Source organism: Schistocerca gregaria, chromosome 7 (assembly GCF_023897955.1).
Source record: "Schistocerca gregaria isolate iqSchGreg1 chromosome 7, iqSchGreg1.2, whole genome shotgun sequence".
NCBI lineage: Eukaryota > Metazoa > Arthropoda > Insecta > Orthoptera > Acrididae > Schistocerca > Schistocerca gregaria.
The window spans coordinates 440,955,879-440,972,074 of NC_064926.1; the positions used below are offsets into that span (position 1 = coordinate 440,955,879).

The following is a 16,196-nucleotide window of genomic DNA, read 5'->3' on the forward strand; positions in this document are numbered from 1 at the left end:
CTCTCCCAGCCACCATTGATGATTTCAAACGAGAAATAACAGCAGCTATCCAAACTGTTACGCCTGATATGCTACAGAGAGTGTGGAACAAGTTGGAGTATCGGGTTGATATTGCTCGAGTGTCTGGAAGGGGCCATATTGAACATCTCTGAACTTGTTTTTGAGTGAAAAAAAACCTTTTTAAATACTCTTTGTAATGATGTATAACAGAAGGTTATATTATGTTTCTTTCATTAAATACACATTTTTAAAGTTGTGGTATTTCTCAAGTCAAGATCTGCTGCCTGTTATTATATGACTGGTCGTAAATTGTACAGACACCAGGTTCCTATTACAGGGTTGAGTTCACAGTGGCAACGAAAAGGTCGTCAGACGCCATGAGCAGAAGTTGTCCGATAACATCGGCCGACAGCTTGGGCACAGTGTGCCCGATCTCCTCCGTCAGTTTTTGGCGGCATCAAGTAGGTTAAGTTAGGACAGAATCTGTTCTATGTATGAAGTAGGTTAGGTTTTAACCGCCAAGGATGGGAGGGGTACCAGGACGTCTCTGCGCTTAGGGAAGACTACTGCAATGCTGTTTGCTATTAAAAAGACGCTGTATACATTTGAATGAGCCATATCTGTCTCGAAATGAACATGGCGAGTGCTGTACACAGTCCTCGGTTCCTGGAATTAGCAGACAAGATTTACGAATGCACGAGAGGAAGGGAGAAAAGTTGTATAACACGCTCGATATAATTCGTGGTGACCTTGAAAAACAAGATTACAAACAGCATGGTTCAAATGGCTCTAAGCACTATGGGACTTAACATCTGAGGTCATCAGTCCCCTAGACTTAGAACTACTTAAACCTAACTAACCTAAGGAAATCACAAATGGTTCAAACGGCTCTGAGCACTAAGGGCACTTCTAAAGTCATCAGTCCCCTAGAACTTATAACTACTTAAACCTAACTAATCTAATGACATCACACACATCCATACCTGAGGCAGGATTCGAACCTGCTCCCGTAGCGGTCACGCGGTTCCAGACTGCAGCGCCTGGAACCGCTCGGCCAAGGAAATCAGACACATCCATGCCCGAGGCAGGGTTAGAACCAGTGATCGCAGCAGCAGCGCGGTTCCGGACTGAGGCGCCTAGAACCACTCGGCCACAGCTGCCGGATATCTTACAAGCACTTCATGTAACAGAATCACTACCCTACTGGTGCAGAAGTCCAGTAAGTAGTAATCATAGTTTGTAAACAATGCCCACGTACCATAACCCAAGAAGATTCACTACAGTAACTTTAAGCATAAGATATTCTAGCATTCTCATTTTAGCAAAATTATTTTTTGAGGCTATAATTTACGCCTAAAATTTCCGATAAAGGTTTTGCTTACTTTCGGCTTCCAATAAACCTACAATTTCAGTCCACAGATTCCGAACTGTATCGACGTGCTGATATTTTTGATTCTCAGGATGTCACAAACTCTCCTGTGACTAAGCTTCTCAGTTTTTCACAGAGCATATTTCGTATCGTGTCGGCCAATATGACCTAAGGAAACAAACTGGTGTGAATTTCACCGAATGTCGTCCGAAGTCTGCCCGTTCGGGTGATGAGATCGCCTAAATTGTGACCGCACACATACTGATTTGATATCACGTCTTCGCCCCTTATCGGTCGTCAGCAGAGTCCATAGATATCGGTGCCACTGTGACCATTGCTTAAGAGGCGAAGGACAAAAAACGGAACAGTAATCGAGATAGGAGGAAGATAAGATCGTAGCTACTCCCCAATTAAGCAAGCAGTAAAGGAAATCAAGGAGAAATTTGGAAAGGGAATTACATATTATGGAGAAGAACTACAAACTTTGAAATTTTCTCGAAGGCTCTGTAATTCTTTCAAAGACGGCGGGGCATTGGAAGAGCAGCTGGAAGGAATCGATAGCGTCTTGAAGAGATGAACATCAACAACGGCAACACTAGGATAACGGATTGTAGTTGAAGCAAATCACGTGATGATGAGGGAATTAGATTAGGAAATTAAACATGAAAAATAGTTGATGAGTTCTGCTATTTAGGCAGCAAAATAAATGACAGCGAAAAAATAGAAAGCGTGTAAAACGCAGACTGGCAATCGCAAGAAAAGCATTTCTCAAAAAGATAGCTACAGTCGCAGCTTCGAATCCTGCCTCGGGCATGGATGTGTGTGATGTCCTTAGGTTAGTTAGGTTTAAGTAGTTCTAAGTTCTAATAATTCTAAGTTCTAATAATTCCAATCCCAAAGAAAGCAGGTGTTGAGAGATGTGAAAATTACCGAACTATCAGTTTAATAAGTCATAGTTGCAAAATACTAACGAGAATTCTTTACAGACGAATGGAAAAACTAGTAGAAGTTGACCTCGGGCAAGATCAGTTTGGATTCCGTAGAAATATTGGAACACGTGAGGCAATACTAACCCTACGACTTACCTTCGAAGAAAGATTACGGAAAGGAAAACCTACGTTTCTAGCATTTGTAGGCTTAGAGAAAGCGTTTGACAATGTTGACTGGAATACTCTCTTTCAAATTCTGAAGGTAGCAGGGGTAAAACACAGGGAGCGAAAGGCTATTTACAATTTGTACAGAAACCAGATGGCAGTTATAAGAGTCGAGAGGCATAAAAGGGAAGTAGTGGTTGGGAAGGGAGTGAGACAGGGTTGTAGCGTCTCCCCAATGTTATTCAATCTGTATATTGAGCAAGCAGTAAAATAAACAAAAGAAAAATTCGGTGTAGGTATTAAAATCCATGGAGAAGAAATAAAAATGTTAAGGTTCGCCGATGACATTGTAATTCTGTCAGAGACAGCAAAGGACTTGGAAGAGCAGTTGAACGGAATGGACAGTGTCGTGAAAGGAGGATTTAAGATGAACATCAACAAAAGCAAATCGAGGATAATGGAATGTAATCGAATTAAGTTGGGTGATGCTGAGGGAATTAGATTACGAAATGAGAAACTTAAAGTAGCAAAGGAGTTTTGCTATTTGGGGAGCAAAATAACTGATGATGGTCGAAGTAGAGTGGATATAAAATGTTGACTGGCAATGACAAAGAAAGCGTTTCTGAAGAAGAGAAATTTGTTAACATCGAGTATAGATTTAAGTGTCAAGAAGTCGTTTCTGGAAGTATTTGTATGGAGTGTAGCCATGTATGGAAGTAAAACGTGGACAATAAATAGTTTAGACAAGAAGAGAATAGAAGCTTTCGAAATGTGGTGCTACAGAAGAATGCTGAAGGTTAGATGGGTAGGTCACATAACTAATGAGGAGGTATTGAATAGAATTGGGGAGAATAGGAGTTTGTGGCACAACTTGACAAGAAGAAGGGATCGCTTAGTAGCACATGTTCTGAGGCATCAGGGGATGACCAGTGTAGTATTCGAGGGCAGCGTGGAGCGTAAAAGTCGTAGAGTGAGACCATGAGATGAAAACACTATGCAGATTCAGTAGGATGTGGGTTGCAGTAGGTATTGGGAGATGAAGAAGCTTGCACAGGATAGAGTAGCATGGAGAGCTGCATCAAACCAGTCTCAGGACTGAAGACCACAACAACACCAAGTTCTAGGGGACTGAAGACCTCAGATGTTAAATCCCATAGTGCTCAGAGCCATTATAACCATTTTTTCCAAAAAGATAAATTTGTTGACACTGAATATAAATTTAAATACAAGAATATCTTTTCTGTAGGTGCTTGTATAGAGTCTAGCCTCGTACAGAAGTGAAACTAGGACGATAAGCAGTGCAGAAGAGAAGAGAGTAGAAATTTACCAAATGTGGTGCTACAGGAGAGTGCTGACGGTTAGATAGGTAGATCGAATATGACCGACAAGGGGGTACTGACTCAGAATGAATAAAAAAATAAATTTATGGCACTAACAACTCCATCCAAACAAACTCGGATGGCACAACGGTACCGACTGCAGTCCCATTCTCAGTCAGTAGGCTCCGTTGGATGTAGATATGGAGTGGCACATAGTCAGTACATGGCTCTTCCGCCCGTTGTCAGTTTTCGTGACCGGAGCCGCTACTTCTCAGTCAAGTAGATCCTCAATTGGCCTTGCAAGGGCTGAGTGCTTCCCGCTCGCCAACAGCGGTAGGCAGACCCAGACGGTCACCAGACCAAGTTCTAGCCTAGCCCGACAGCGCTTAGCTTCTGTAATCTGACAGCAACGGGCGTTACTGCTGCGGCAAGGCCGTTGAAAATTTATGGCGCTCCTTGAATGAAAGCAGAGATTGGTTGGTAGGATACGTCTTGATGTACCAAGGAATAATCAATCTGGTAATGATAGAAACGCGAGAGATAAAAACTGTAGACAGACATAAAGGCCTGAGTACAGAAAGGAGGCCCACATGGATGTAGGTTGTGACGGTTATGCAAAGAAGAAGACCCTCGTACAGAATAGACTCAAGGGGAGAGCTGCATCAATCCACTCTCCGAACTGAAGAAAACAACATAATGATGCACAATAGAAACGAAACGATACCTGTAGTGATATCCATATCGAATATGTGGAAGATATAGGGCCCTTTTCTAGTCAACAGTTTGTCGTAGGTCACAATGGAACATACATCAACATTTTCGTCTACATCTACACTCGGCAAACCACTGTGAAGTGCATGGAAGGGGATACTTCCTATTGCATAGGTTTGATATTCGTCCAGTTCATGCATGGAGCGCACGAAGGATGAATGCTTAAAGGCCAGTGTGCGCTCTGTAATTAGTAATAGCGTGACCTTCGTAGTCCCTAGTAGAAGAGTATAGTACATTATGAGATTCCTCACTGAACACTGGTTCTTGAAGGTTTCTAAGTAGGCTTAATCTGGGATCTACCGATTTACGTTTTCAAGCATTTCCGCCATGTCCTTCCGTAATTCAAACAACCTTTGATCATTTTTGATGCCATTCTGTATGTACGTTCAATATCTCCTGTTAGCTGTATCTGACACAGGTTCCATAAAATTGATCAATATTCAAAGACGGGTATCACAGACGTGTTGTATGCAACCTTTTTCGCAGATTGATTGCGTTTTTCCGTTTTTCTACTACTGAACTGAAGTCTCCAACCTGCTTTACTTACGACTGGTTCTTTGGCATTATTCCATTTAATAGTCCTACAACTCGTTATATCTGGTTGTTTCTACTGGTTTACTGATTCAAACAGTGACTCTCTGATGTTATATTCAAAGGATACTATTTTTTTTTGTAATTTTGTGGGGTGCAAAATAATACATTTGTTGAACAATTAAATCCAGTTGCCAGTCTTTGCACCAATTTGAAGTATTATCAGGATCTGACTATGTGTGTAATTTTTCAGGCTGTACTTCATTATCGATAACTACATAAGCTTCAAACCGTATGAGGTTACTACTTTAATTAACATACAATTTAAATAGCACTCGTTTTATCACACTTCGATAGTGCACGCCTGAAGTCATTTCTCCATCTGTTTATGAGTCTCCATCTCTTGATGAGTCTCCATAACATGCTGGCCCTCTCTACCAACAAATCTTCAAATAAGAAACAGGGCGTTCCAATCTTTAAGTAGGGCATTAAGGCGAAACTGCATCCCTATCTCACTGCCTAGCAAACCTCGAGTTCCTTGATGTACTCGGTTAATTCGAACATACGCCATTTCAGTATCGAATAAATCCAATAAATGATGCGCAAAACGAATATATATTTTAAATTAGAAAGCACCGTTAATGATTCCAAACTACCTATATATTTCATACGGATTTAATTAACGTTACTAGCGTTTTTTCGATGTTCGTTTGTTTGTAATTTGCAAATGGATGCATGTGATAACATAATGAAATGCTTGCATTCATCTATCAGGTTTTTGTTTTATTCAATCTCCTTCCCAGATTTTACTGACAAGGCGGGGCCACGCAGTTTGCATCACAGATTTACTTCCAACTTTGCACACCTTTAGTAGTCCATTAAAACAACATAATGTGCGCCGGCCGCGGTGGTCTCGCGGTTCTAGGCGCGCAGTCCGGAACCGCGAGACCGCTACGGTCGCAGGTTCGAATCCTGCCTCGGGCATGGATGTGTGTGATGTCTTTAGGTTAGTTAGGTTTAAGTAGTTCTAAGTTCTAGGGGACTGATGACCACAGCAGTTGAGTCCCATAGTGCTCAGAGCCATTTGAACCAACATAACGTGCAAATAGTAAGGTGCACTACTCAGGCAATTCCGAGAAAATCGCAAGAGAGGTTTTACGCGTATGTTGTGTAATGAATGTATCTGTGCCTAGGTGCCCAATGTCAGAGTTCATTGTGGGCTAGTGGTTAGCGGTCGAGCAACGTTAAGACAACCGTGTATTAGGGGACGGTTCGATTCCCGCTATACATTTGTTGATCACTGGTCTTATTATTTAGTTTATGTGACTTTTGTGAGGTTATATAATTAAAGAAAACCAAATGTATTTCCATCAAGTTTTAGTGAATTTCATGTTATTTTACTACTATTTTTAATTAAATTTAATTATTAGAACAAACATACACTACTGGCCATTAAAATTGCTACACCACGAAGATGTGCTACAGACGCGAAATTTAACCGATAGGAAGAAGATGCTGTGATATGCAAATGATTAGCTTTTCAGAGCATTCACACAAGGTTGGCGCCGGTGGCGACATCTACAACGTGCTGACATGAGGATAGTTTTCAACCGATTTCTCATACTCAAACAGCAGTTGACCGGCGTTGCCTGGTGAAACGTTGTTGTGATGCCTCGTGTAACGAGGAGAAATGCGTACCATCACTTTTCCGACTTTGATAAAGGTCGGATTGTAGCCTATCGTGATTGCGGTTTATCGTATAGCGATATTTCTGCTCTCGTTGGTCCATATCCAATGAATGTTGGCAGAATATGGAATCGGTGGGTTCAGGATGGTAATACGGAACGCCGTGCTGGATCCCAATGGCCTCGTATCACTATCAGTCGAGATGACAGGCATCTTATCCGCATGGCTGCAACGGATCGTGAAGTCACGTTTCGATCCCTGAGTCAACAGATGGGGACGTTTGCAAGAGGACAACCATCTGCACGAACAGTTCGACGACGTTTGCAGCAGCAGGGACTATCAGCTCGGAGAACATGGCTGCGGTTACTCTTGACGCTGCATCACAGACAGGAGCGCCTGCGATGGTGTACTCAACGATGAACCTGGCTGATCGAATGGCAAAAGTCATTTTTTCGGATGAATCCAGTTTCTGTTTACAGCATCAGTGTTTGGCGACATCGCGGTGAACGCACATTGGAAGCGTGTATTCGTAATCGCCATACTGGCGTATCACCAGGCGTGATGGCATGGGGTGCCATTGGTTACACATCTCGGTCACCACTTGTTCACATTGACGGCACTTTGAACAGTGGACGTTACATTTGAGATGTGTTACGACCCGTGGCTCTACCCATCATTCGATTCCTGCGAAACTCTACATTTCAGCAGGATAATGCACGATCGCATGTTGCAGGTCCTGTACGGGCTTCTCTGGATACAGGAAATGTTCGACTGGTGCCCTGGCCAGCACATTCTCCAGATCTCTCACCAATTGAAAACGTCTGGTCAATGGTGGCTCGTCACAATACGCCAGTCACTACTCTTAATGAACTGTGGTATTGTGTTGAAGCTGCATGGCCAGCTGTACCTGTACCAGCTATCCAAGCTCTGTTTGACTCAATGCCCATGCGTGTCAAGGGCGTTATTACGGCCAGAGGTGGTTGTTCTGGGTACTGATTTCTCAGGATCTATGCACCCAAATTTCGTGAAAATGTAAACACATGTCAGCTCTAGTATAACATATTTGTCTAATGAATACGCGTTTATCATCTGCATTTCAGCTTGGTGTAGCAATTTTAATGGCCAGTAGTGTATTTATAACTATCGAGAACTAAATGAAGAAACGCACAGGGTTTTCCTGGAAGTGTATGCTTGTCGTGATTTGCGAATTCCCTTATACATGTCACCTGGTAAGATACCCGGAACTACTTTGCACCTCGACTCTGCGAGCTGCGGACACGGAGGCAGGCATCATTTGGCAGCCAACCTGCGTAGCGCTGAGATGCTGCTAGTTTGGCAAGAACGAATGGCCTAGTTGCAAATTTTTTGATTGTCAATGACTTTACACTTGTACCACATAAATGAAGGTTTGAGCGAGAATCGAACCGTCGCCTCATACACGTTCGTCTTAAGAGGCTCTAACGTTATCCACCTGCCCTGCATGAATTCTAACGTCTGGCACCTACGCACAGATACATCCGTTACATAATAGAAGCGTAAAACTTCTCTTGCGATTTTCTCGGAATTGCCAGAGTAGTGCACCTTACTACTTCCACGTTATGTTGTTTTAATGGCCTACTAATGGTGTACAATGTTTTAAGTCAGTTGTGATCCCAACGTTGTGGCTTTCCCTTGAGAGACAATTCTGTTGCTGGGCCATTGCTGTACGGTCCTGATGATCATAGATTGACTTCTTGCACACCCCAAGAAACCCGAAAACCCAAATAAGAATGTCATGATAATTTAAAGTAGAGAACAGTGTTATCCTGACCGGTACGACAACTTTGACAATAATAGAACACATTAAAGTTTTGATGAAAACCAATTTCAATGATTACTGAGTATGTCATGATATAAAGGTAGAAATAAAGAAAGGTTATTTTTAATTAGCTATCAAACATTTCAGTAATAACTGAAAATCAGTACCACGAAAGTTAAGTCCAAAGTAATATGTCGGTCAGAGATAACATTTATTGTGAAAGAGAGTTGTCAATGCGGCGAAAAGGAAATTAAATGCGTCTACAATGGTCGATCATGGAAATGTTAGTAGCTTGCTAACTTTCTTGCTATCAAGTCGAGAGAGAGCACCGTTTATTACACTACTACAAACGGAACGCTACGAGATTGTTTCTGTTTATTAAAAAAAAGTAATATTGTGTGATAGAGATGCGCGGACTTTGTTCTCAGTTATTCTGACTTGAGAACTTGAACTTAAGTGATCTTCTGATAGTGTACGGTGAGTTAATGAACTTTAATTATTGGAGATATTATTATTAGACTCAACCTTCATCAAAGTGAGCAGTTACAACGAAGAATGGTCATATTATCGAAGACTTCAATACTTGATTAGCCTGGAGTAGGAAACATTAATACGAACACACGAAGATAATACAAATACGGCGATTGTAAGAGTTGTCGTAATTGTCACGATCACCGTATTGAAAAGAATCGTAATTGATCTGATCCATCGGTGTGCGTGTGGTGTGATGATTATAAACTAATTGCTATGAAGGAACAATAAAATTGTTCGTCAGTAATGGAAATCTCACGTTTTGGCTCCATCAGTAATTGAACTGTATGATAGTTGATGGTCAAAATTAATTAACTGTACACATTTTAATTGCAAGAATGACTTGATGAACTTTGAGTACTGAAAGGAGTGTTTTGCCGAAATAATATCACGATGCACGAAAGCAAGATAGCATTATAGATTATCTCCGGATTTGCGTCGTGCCGTAGTGAACAATTCTGCCTAGCAACGTAACAACAACTACTGATACTGCACCGCGAATGGATTTTCCCTCGCTTCAGTGGTGAGAAACGACGCCGGTGATGAACGATTAACTCAATACTGCAATAACTAACTAACCGGGCATCGCAAATCATCATAAAACCATAACAGACAATTAAAATGAGCAGTTCGCATCGCTGAGAAGACTGTGCGGACTCGCAAACGGACTTTCATACATTACGCGAGGAACAATTTTCTTTAGAGATTTTCGGGTGCTGTTCCACGTTATCCGACGGGAACAACCGTCGCTGCGAGTCGCGCCACCATTCCACCGACCGAGCTGTAGCAGCAGCGGCTCAACATCAACAGCGACAACAAAAGGGGAGAGGGGACGTCACTGCTCCAATGAGCATTAAGGGGGAAAACGTAACAAGCACTAGAAACAAAACTGTCTGTTACACACGGTGTGGAAATAATTCTGAGTGGGCTCTTTTTCGACATGAGTGTTTTCCACGTATAAAGAACTGGCCATAGCAGTGACCTTCAGTTAAACTACGAGAAATTAGCCCGTCCAAAACCATGCTCTGAATCCAGCCCTGTATCTTTAGGAAGAGCCTCAACGATGTTCCTCGCCAGTATTAGATTACTTCGACCTTTTCGTCTCTGAGTGGCTGTTGCACCCTATGTCCATAATTATTTGTAGGACGTGCTACAGATGTTACTCTCTACAGCTACAATCCGTTTGTAGAAAAGCTGCAAATACGGCTGAAGGTAGCACCAAATACAACTGTGTCGAAACTAAGTGGATAGTCATCAAAGAAAGAACACACTTTGATAGCGCCGGTAGCGAAACAAAAATTGCTAGGGCCGTGTAGTGGTTAGTCGATTCACAGGGTGTTTCAGATGAAGTGTTATTGTCTGTAAAATGCAATGTAGGAAGTGAAAGCAATATTTATTTAAATATGTAAAAGTTAGAAATGTTACTTTTTCTGCAGAGTTATGAACAAGGTTATTTAATTACTTTCCAGAGAGATACAGCACGAGTTATAATATTTTTTAAGCAGAACATATTTTTTTCAATCATGTAACTGTTGTGTTCAAGCCAACTACGTAAAAATCAGTTTTAGTTTGAGAGCTAGAAACATTTAAACGTCGCAACAAAGATGTTTGTCGCTTCGGGACAACTTCACAACTCGCCCGTAGGTTAAATTGTGCATACACGAAAATGGGCAGTGGTTTGAACACCAAACTTAAATGAACAAACCGCCACAATATCCACCTGATCAGCGCCAGTTAGAGCGTGTTGCATCTGCCCCTGTAACTTTCAACGTTTCTAGCCGCGTAACTAAAAAAGATAAACTTTTGAAATAAATTGAGTTGTACATATTTGTTTTAAATAAATGGGCTATGTGATAGAAAAAACAATTTATATAAAAAATTATAGCTCGTTGCTGTAACTCTCAGGAAAATAACCAAGTAAAAATGTTCTAACTTCAGCAGAAATTTTCTTAAGTTTACCTATCTATAAATACACTCATTTCCCCCATTATTTTGTTAGTCAGAGAGAAAAAACCCTTACCAGAAACTCCCTGTATATTGGGTGCCGTTTACGTAAAGCAGATCATCATTCTGCAACAATTCCAAAAAACCTTGGAAATTTCAACAGAGACCTCAGCTAAGAAATAAATAAAAGTTAAATCCAACTTGTTCACTTATTACTACAATCCGATTACTTTTAAAGTGCTTGGTCATGAACCAGTGTACTGAAGTGACGTTTATAATCAACTAAAACTAATAATTACGTAACGTAAAAAACAATTGCCTTCAGCCAACAAAATTCCAAGTAATTTTAGAAGCAAAGTGACAAAAATGTCAAGTTACCTGGCTTTCCAAAAGTATATTTATATGCTTCAATTTCTTCTTTTTTTATTGGAACCTTGGCATACATGCGAAAAATCGTATCAAAGATGCCGAAGTCATCCAGGCGTAGAGCGAGTTCAGGAAGAAACGGCAGTTGATAGAAAAACACATACCTGTAACGAAATAAGTCGTTGCTATAGTAAAATCTTTTAATGTCGTTTAATGATTTTTCTGATGTTTTACATAAAATTAAACCATTAAGACTGACACCTACCAAGATTTTAAGAACTGATCCTTGTCCGAAAATACCATATTCGACCAAGCATCTGGGAAAGGAGCGTCGAGGATGATGTAGTTGTTCAGCATGTGGTAGTATTTAAACACAAAAGCCCAGCCAACCACGCCTCCCCAGTCGTGTGCGACGAGGGTGAACTTTTCGCGCCCTGAAACAAAGCCACAATTACATCAGTACTGGCCGAAGTACCTTTGCCTCCGAACGCGGTACATCCCACTGTGAGCTTCACGCTGCACGCGACTAGCTAGCAGAAAACTAACTGGCATCTTACCTTGCTGACGCACAGTTTCTGCTGAAACCGACCATTCGCATGACGCAGAAACCGCGTGAGGTGTCCCAGGCCTTAGCAATCTCAACACGCATTGCAGGCGAGTGGGCGTCAACTCAAAAAAATTCAGATTTCCCCGAGTCGACTAAGGCGAAAGTCGGAATGTTTCTCTTGATGGTGAGGGCATGACTGATATCCTGTTTTTCTGTCACCAATGTTCTGACTGGTTTGAATCGGCTCCCCAACAGTTCCTCTTGCGTCACTGGTCAATCCGAGATAGAGCTCGTTTTATAACAACCCAGTCGTCTATGAGATATTGCTCCATTATCTCCCTTGTTTCTTGCCTGGACCCAGGAATCTCTCTCTGGATGTGAAACTACGACTATTTCGTGACTTACATAAAGTTGAAACTAAATTTTGAAATATTTTCCATTTATCTATTCAACCTGATCAGATTAGGACCTTCGGAACTTCTCTTACACTGAAGCAGGGTTGTTCACATAGAGTACTTACACACCACGGCTACTAAAGAAATGACAGTAATGTTGATGAATAGCAGTAAAACGAAATTAACAGAACAAAAGTGACTGCAGTACTAGCAGAACAAACCACATTCGTCACGCCTGTCTTTAGCTCAAGAAAGGAGGGAATTGTGCTGCTCCCAATAACGTTCGTTATTTACTCGATGGTATTAAATGGCTGACTGATAGCAAAGCTAAATTTAAAAGCAATTCCTTCTAGACAATTCCTATTCCACTGAAGAATTTTTATACAGAACTTGTTTCCAGAGCCTTTCTTGACTCTGTAGCAGGGAGTGCGTTGCCTTGGACGCTAGAATTATGTGCCGGATTGGGACTCGATCCCAGAACTTTTCTTTTCGCGGGCAAATTCCCTACCTGCTGAGGTACTACTCACGAAGTTTACAAAGTAGAGGGTCTGGCGGAAGTAAGGCTATGGAGGCGGGTTGTGCCTGGATAGCTCATCCCCAGTAACTCCGCACCCTCCCCCCCCCCCCCCCCCCCCCTCCTCTGAAAAATGTGTTACGGACGGAATTAATACTAAGGGGTAATAAATTAAAACCTCACGCCTAATAATAGACGAACAGCGAAAATCTAAGCGTTAATCCTTCTTTTCCTTTCGTCATTTTGCTGAGGCATATACTTTGTGGTTTACACTAGCACTACGTATACAAAGCGCAAACAGGTTCAAATGGCTCTGAGCACTATGCGACTTAACTTCTGAGGTCATCAGTCGCCTAGCACTTAGAACTAATTAAACCTGACTTACCTAAGGACATCACACACATCCATGCCCGAGGTAGGATTCGAACCTGCGACCGTAGCGGTCGCTCGGCTCCAGACTGCAGCGCCTAGAGCCTCACGGCCACTCCGGCCGGCCGCGATAACAGGTTGCTTGTCGTAATATACACTTGATTACAAAGCTCTGAACGTGAATGACAAAATTCGATCTTGCCGCCAGAATGAAATTGCCTGTACTTGTATTATTTATCAAAATACATATGATTTCGAGTACAAAATACTCTTGGTACTACTGTCATAGCTTAATGGTTCTGTAGCAGTAAAAAAATATTCGCTCATTATGGGTACTGCTGATAAAGTACGTATATGATTTTTCTACAACATTACAAAACAAACAAGGTGCTACTGCGGATCCAGCTTACAGCTTAAAGTGCACTTGACGATTTGAATAGTTCGTTTCTAACATTTTCTCCTGATAATGCTGCGTCTACGCTGACTGTATTATTTGCCAAAAAATTTGGCTAATTCTGAGATTAAAGTCATCTGTACATATAACGACCCTCCACACTAGAGAAAAAAATTATTTTGCAGTACAAAACATAGGTTGTCTTCTGCTGATAATGCTATGTCTGAATCGTTCATATCATTTGTCAACAAACTAGTGTTAGCTTGGCTAAAAAACAGATATTAAAGCCATCGATACATTACAACAGGCGCAGCAAGTCGCTCCATGCATCGCTATGTTACAGGAAAAGTTTCACAAACTACTCAACATTTCACATTCAAGTGCTTGGTATGGGGTTTACAGATGTCTCTCGACCATTCCACTCCTGAACAGCATGTGGGGAGGAAATGAACAAGTTAATCTCTGTGTGAGATCTGATTTCTCTTATTCTATTAAGATTGCCATTTCTCCCAATGCATGAGGGAGTAAAATATTTCTATACACAGCCGTAAGTCTGATGGTAAGCTGTAATCACGCATGCACACTAAGACCAAAGAACACATAATAATAACTGAATCTGATCTTTTGTTATTCCACCATCTCGACACAAATTAGGCAAGTCATTGGCACGAATCACTTAGAACTGAAGTGATATTTTACAGTTAATACTGTTTGCACTAGCATTTAAGAGAATGGATCACTTCTATTTTTAAACACATTGCGTTATATTTATTTAAGTTCAGGGTCAACTGAAAGTCCTTCATCGTCTGGTATAATCTTCCAGTGTTATTTACTGCAGACAATAACAACGCTATAACAACCCTTTGACACAAAATTGGGGCTACGTCTACCGATTTCATCCACTTTTATTTCGCTATTATGTATAGGGAGCTCAAGCATGAATTAGACATGTACACTTGCAGTTTTAAACAAGACAAAGCTCGTCTTAATTCGACTAAAACTGACATCGTCATTATAGAACCCCCCACACTAGGATAAAAAAAAGTGTATATCTTGCAGTACAAAACTTTGTCGTCTTCTGCTAACAATGCTACGTTGAATTTGTCTGCATTTTTTGTCAAACCGAAAGGCAAGTGTAAAAATGTAATTTAGATGTACTGCACATGAAATATGTCGAAATCCGTATGTTATTAACAAAATTACACGTGGAAATTGTTAAAACCAATTCATCAAGATATCCTACTGTATTTCTGTTTTGCTTGCCTTAGATACGTGCTTCAATAAGACAAATTACAACTGTTTACAGCTGAAGAGAAAATGGTAGACAAAGTGACTAGTTTTAGTGTATAGTTCAGCCAGAGTAAAAATGAGTGTATTAAAGAGCAAAATCCTTCTCCGCTATCCCTGATTGCTCCTAAAGTAGCTCTGCACTGTGCTGTCACCTTACAGGAAAATGTACTAATTAGTACTGGTCCGTGGATGTGACACTAATTGTAAGCAATGTATAATTATTACTATACAGTCGACAATTGACGTGAGGATGTAGTCTTAATGGGACTAATTAAATCTGTGCTACATGTCTAAGCCTAGTGGAACTGTTTTAATTGGCAACTCTGCAGCTCAGTATTGCTTACTGACGTGATGTTATGTAGTACATAATTGTTTAATATTAGGGGTGCTGAAGAAAGATGAATTTTAAGAGAATTACGCTTGACTGTAATCAAAGCCATAACCTCGCTGTTTGCAAGCAGTGCGAGACGACGATGCCATCAATAACAAGAGCGTTAAATGTTCGTCATTTCGTTGTGATACCGTATGTGCTGGCTGTCAGAATGCTGCACAATGAAGCGTCTCCACCATCTAGACGATGTGCAGCTGTAGCGCCTAGCGCTGGAGGCTGCAGCACAGTGCGAGGGAAGGCGCAGCGTTCGCAGCGGCAGGCGTTATGCATGCTGCAGCATCTATCACCCTTCCTACTACTCTTGGCAGTGTAGAACGTAATTCCATTCATTCCAGAAGTCACATTATGCGCACTCTTCAGTTACGTGAGACAGCATTTCCAACGTCTGCTGCTTTTGGTACGTAAATGGATGTGATCATTCTTGCACATGGAGAAAAATGTACACTATTATCCTTCTTGTATGTGGCACTGTTATGATCCACTGGGAGTGTGGAGAGAAGGCCAGAAGTCATTCCTTGTACTCCCTAGGCATCTAGGCAGAAGTTTGGCTGGCGTCACGGTGTAGAGTCAGGTCTGGTAGCATATGGCACACTGTTACTGCAAAAGTCTGGGGAAAACTGTCACAGCAGACATATTTGCATGGGGGCAGGCTGGCAGACATATGAGGATATTATCGCGGCAGCTGTCTGAGGGAGAATGTCGTGGATAAGGAGGCTGGCGGCAGACCGCAGTTGGGTTCTAACCTCGTAAGACATGGACACAGCATCTGCAATCTACAGCAGTTGGTGCGATCTCACAAGATCATTGTAATAACGTAATTGTAATAACTCTTTCCATGTCTTGTGCGACCTGAAGCATATTTATAACTTGCTGACGATTAAGTGCTG

General features: G+C 41.4%; 1 protein-coding gene across 1 annotated transcript in view; it reads right to left on the reverse strand.

Moving 5' to 3' along the window:
- Positions 1–16,196, reverse strand: part of LOC126281841 (epoxide hydrolase 4-like) — a 57,411-nt gene that overhangs the window by 4,525 nt on the left and 36,690 nt on the right. The window contains exons 4-5 of the mRNA XM_049981092.1: positions 11,675–11,843; positions 11,422–11,573 (exon numbers count right to left, since the gene is read on the reverse strand). Coding sequence (XP_049837049.1) covers positions 11,422–11,573; positions 11,675–11,843 — 321 coding nt within the window. The remainder of the gene's footprint in view (positions 1–11,421; positions 11,574–11,674; positions 11,844–16,196) is intronic.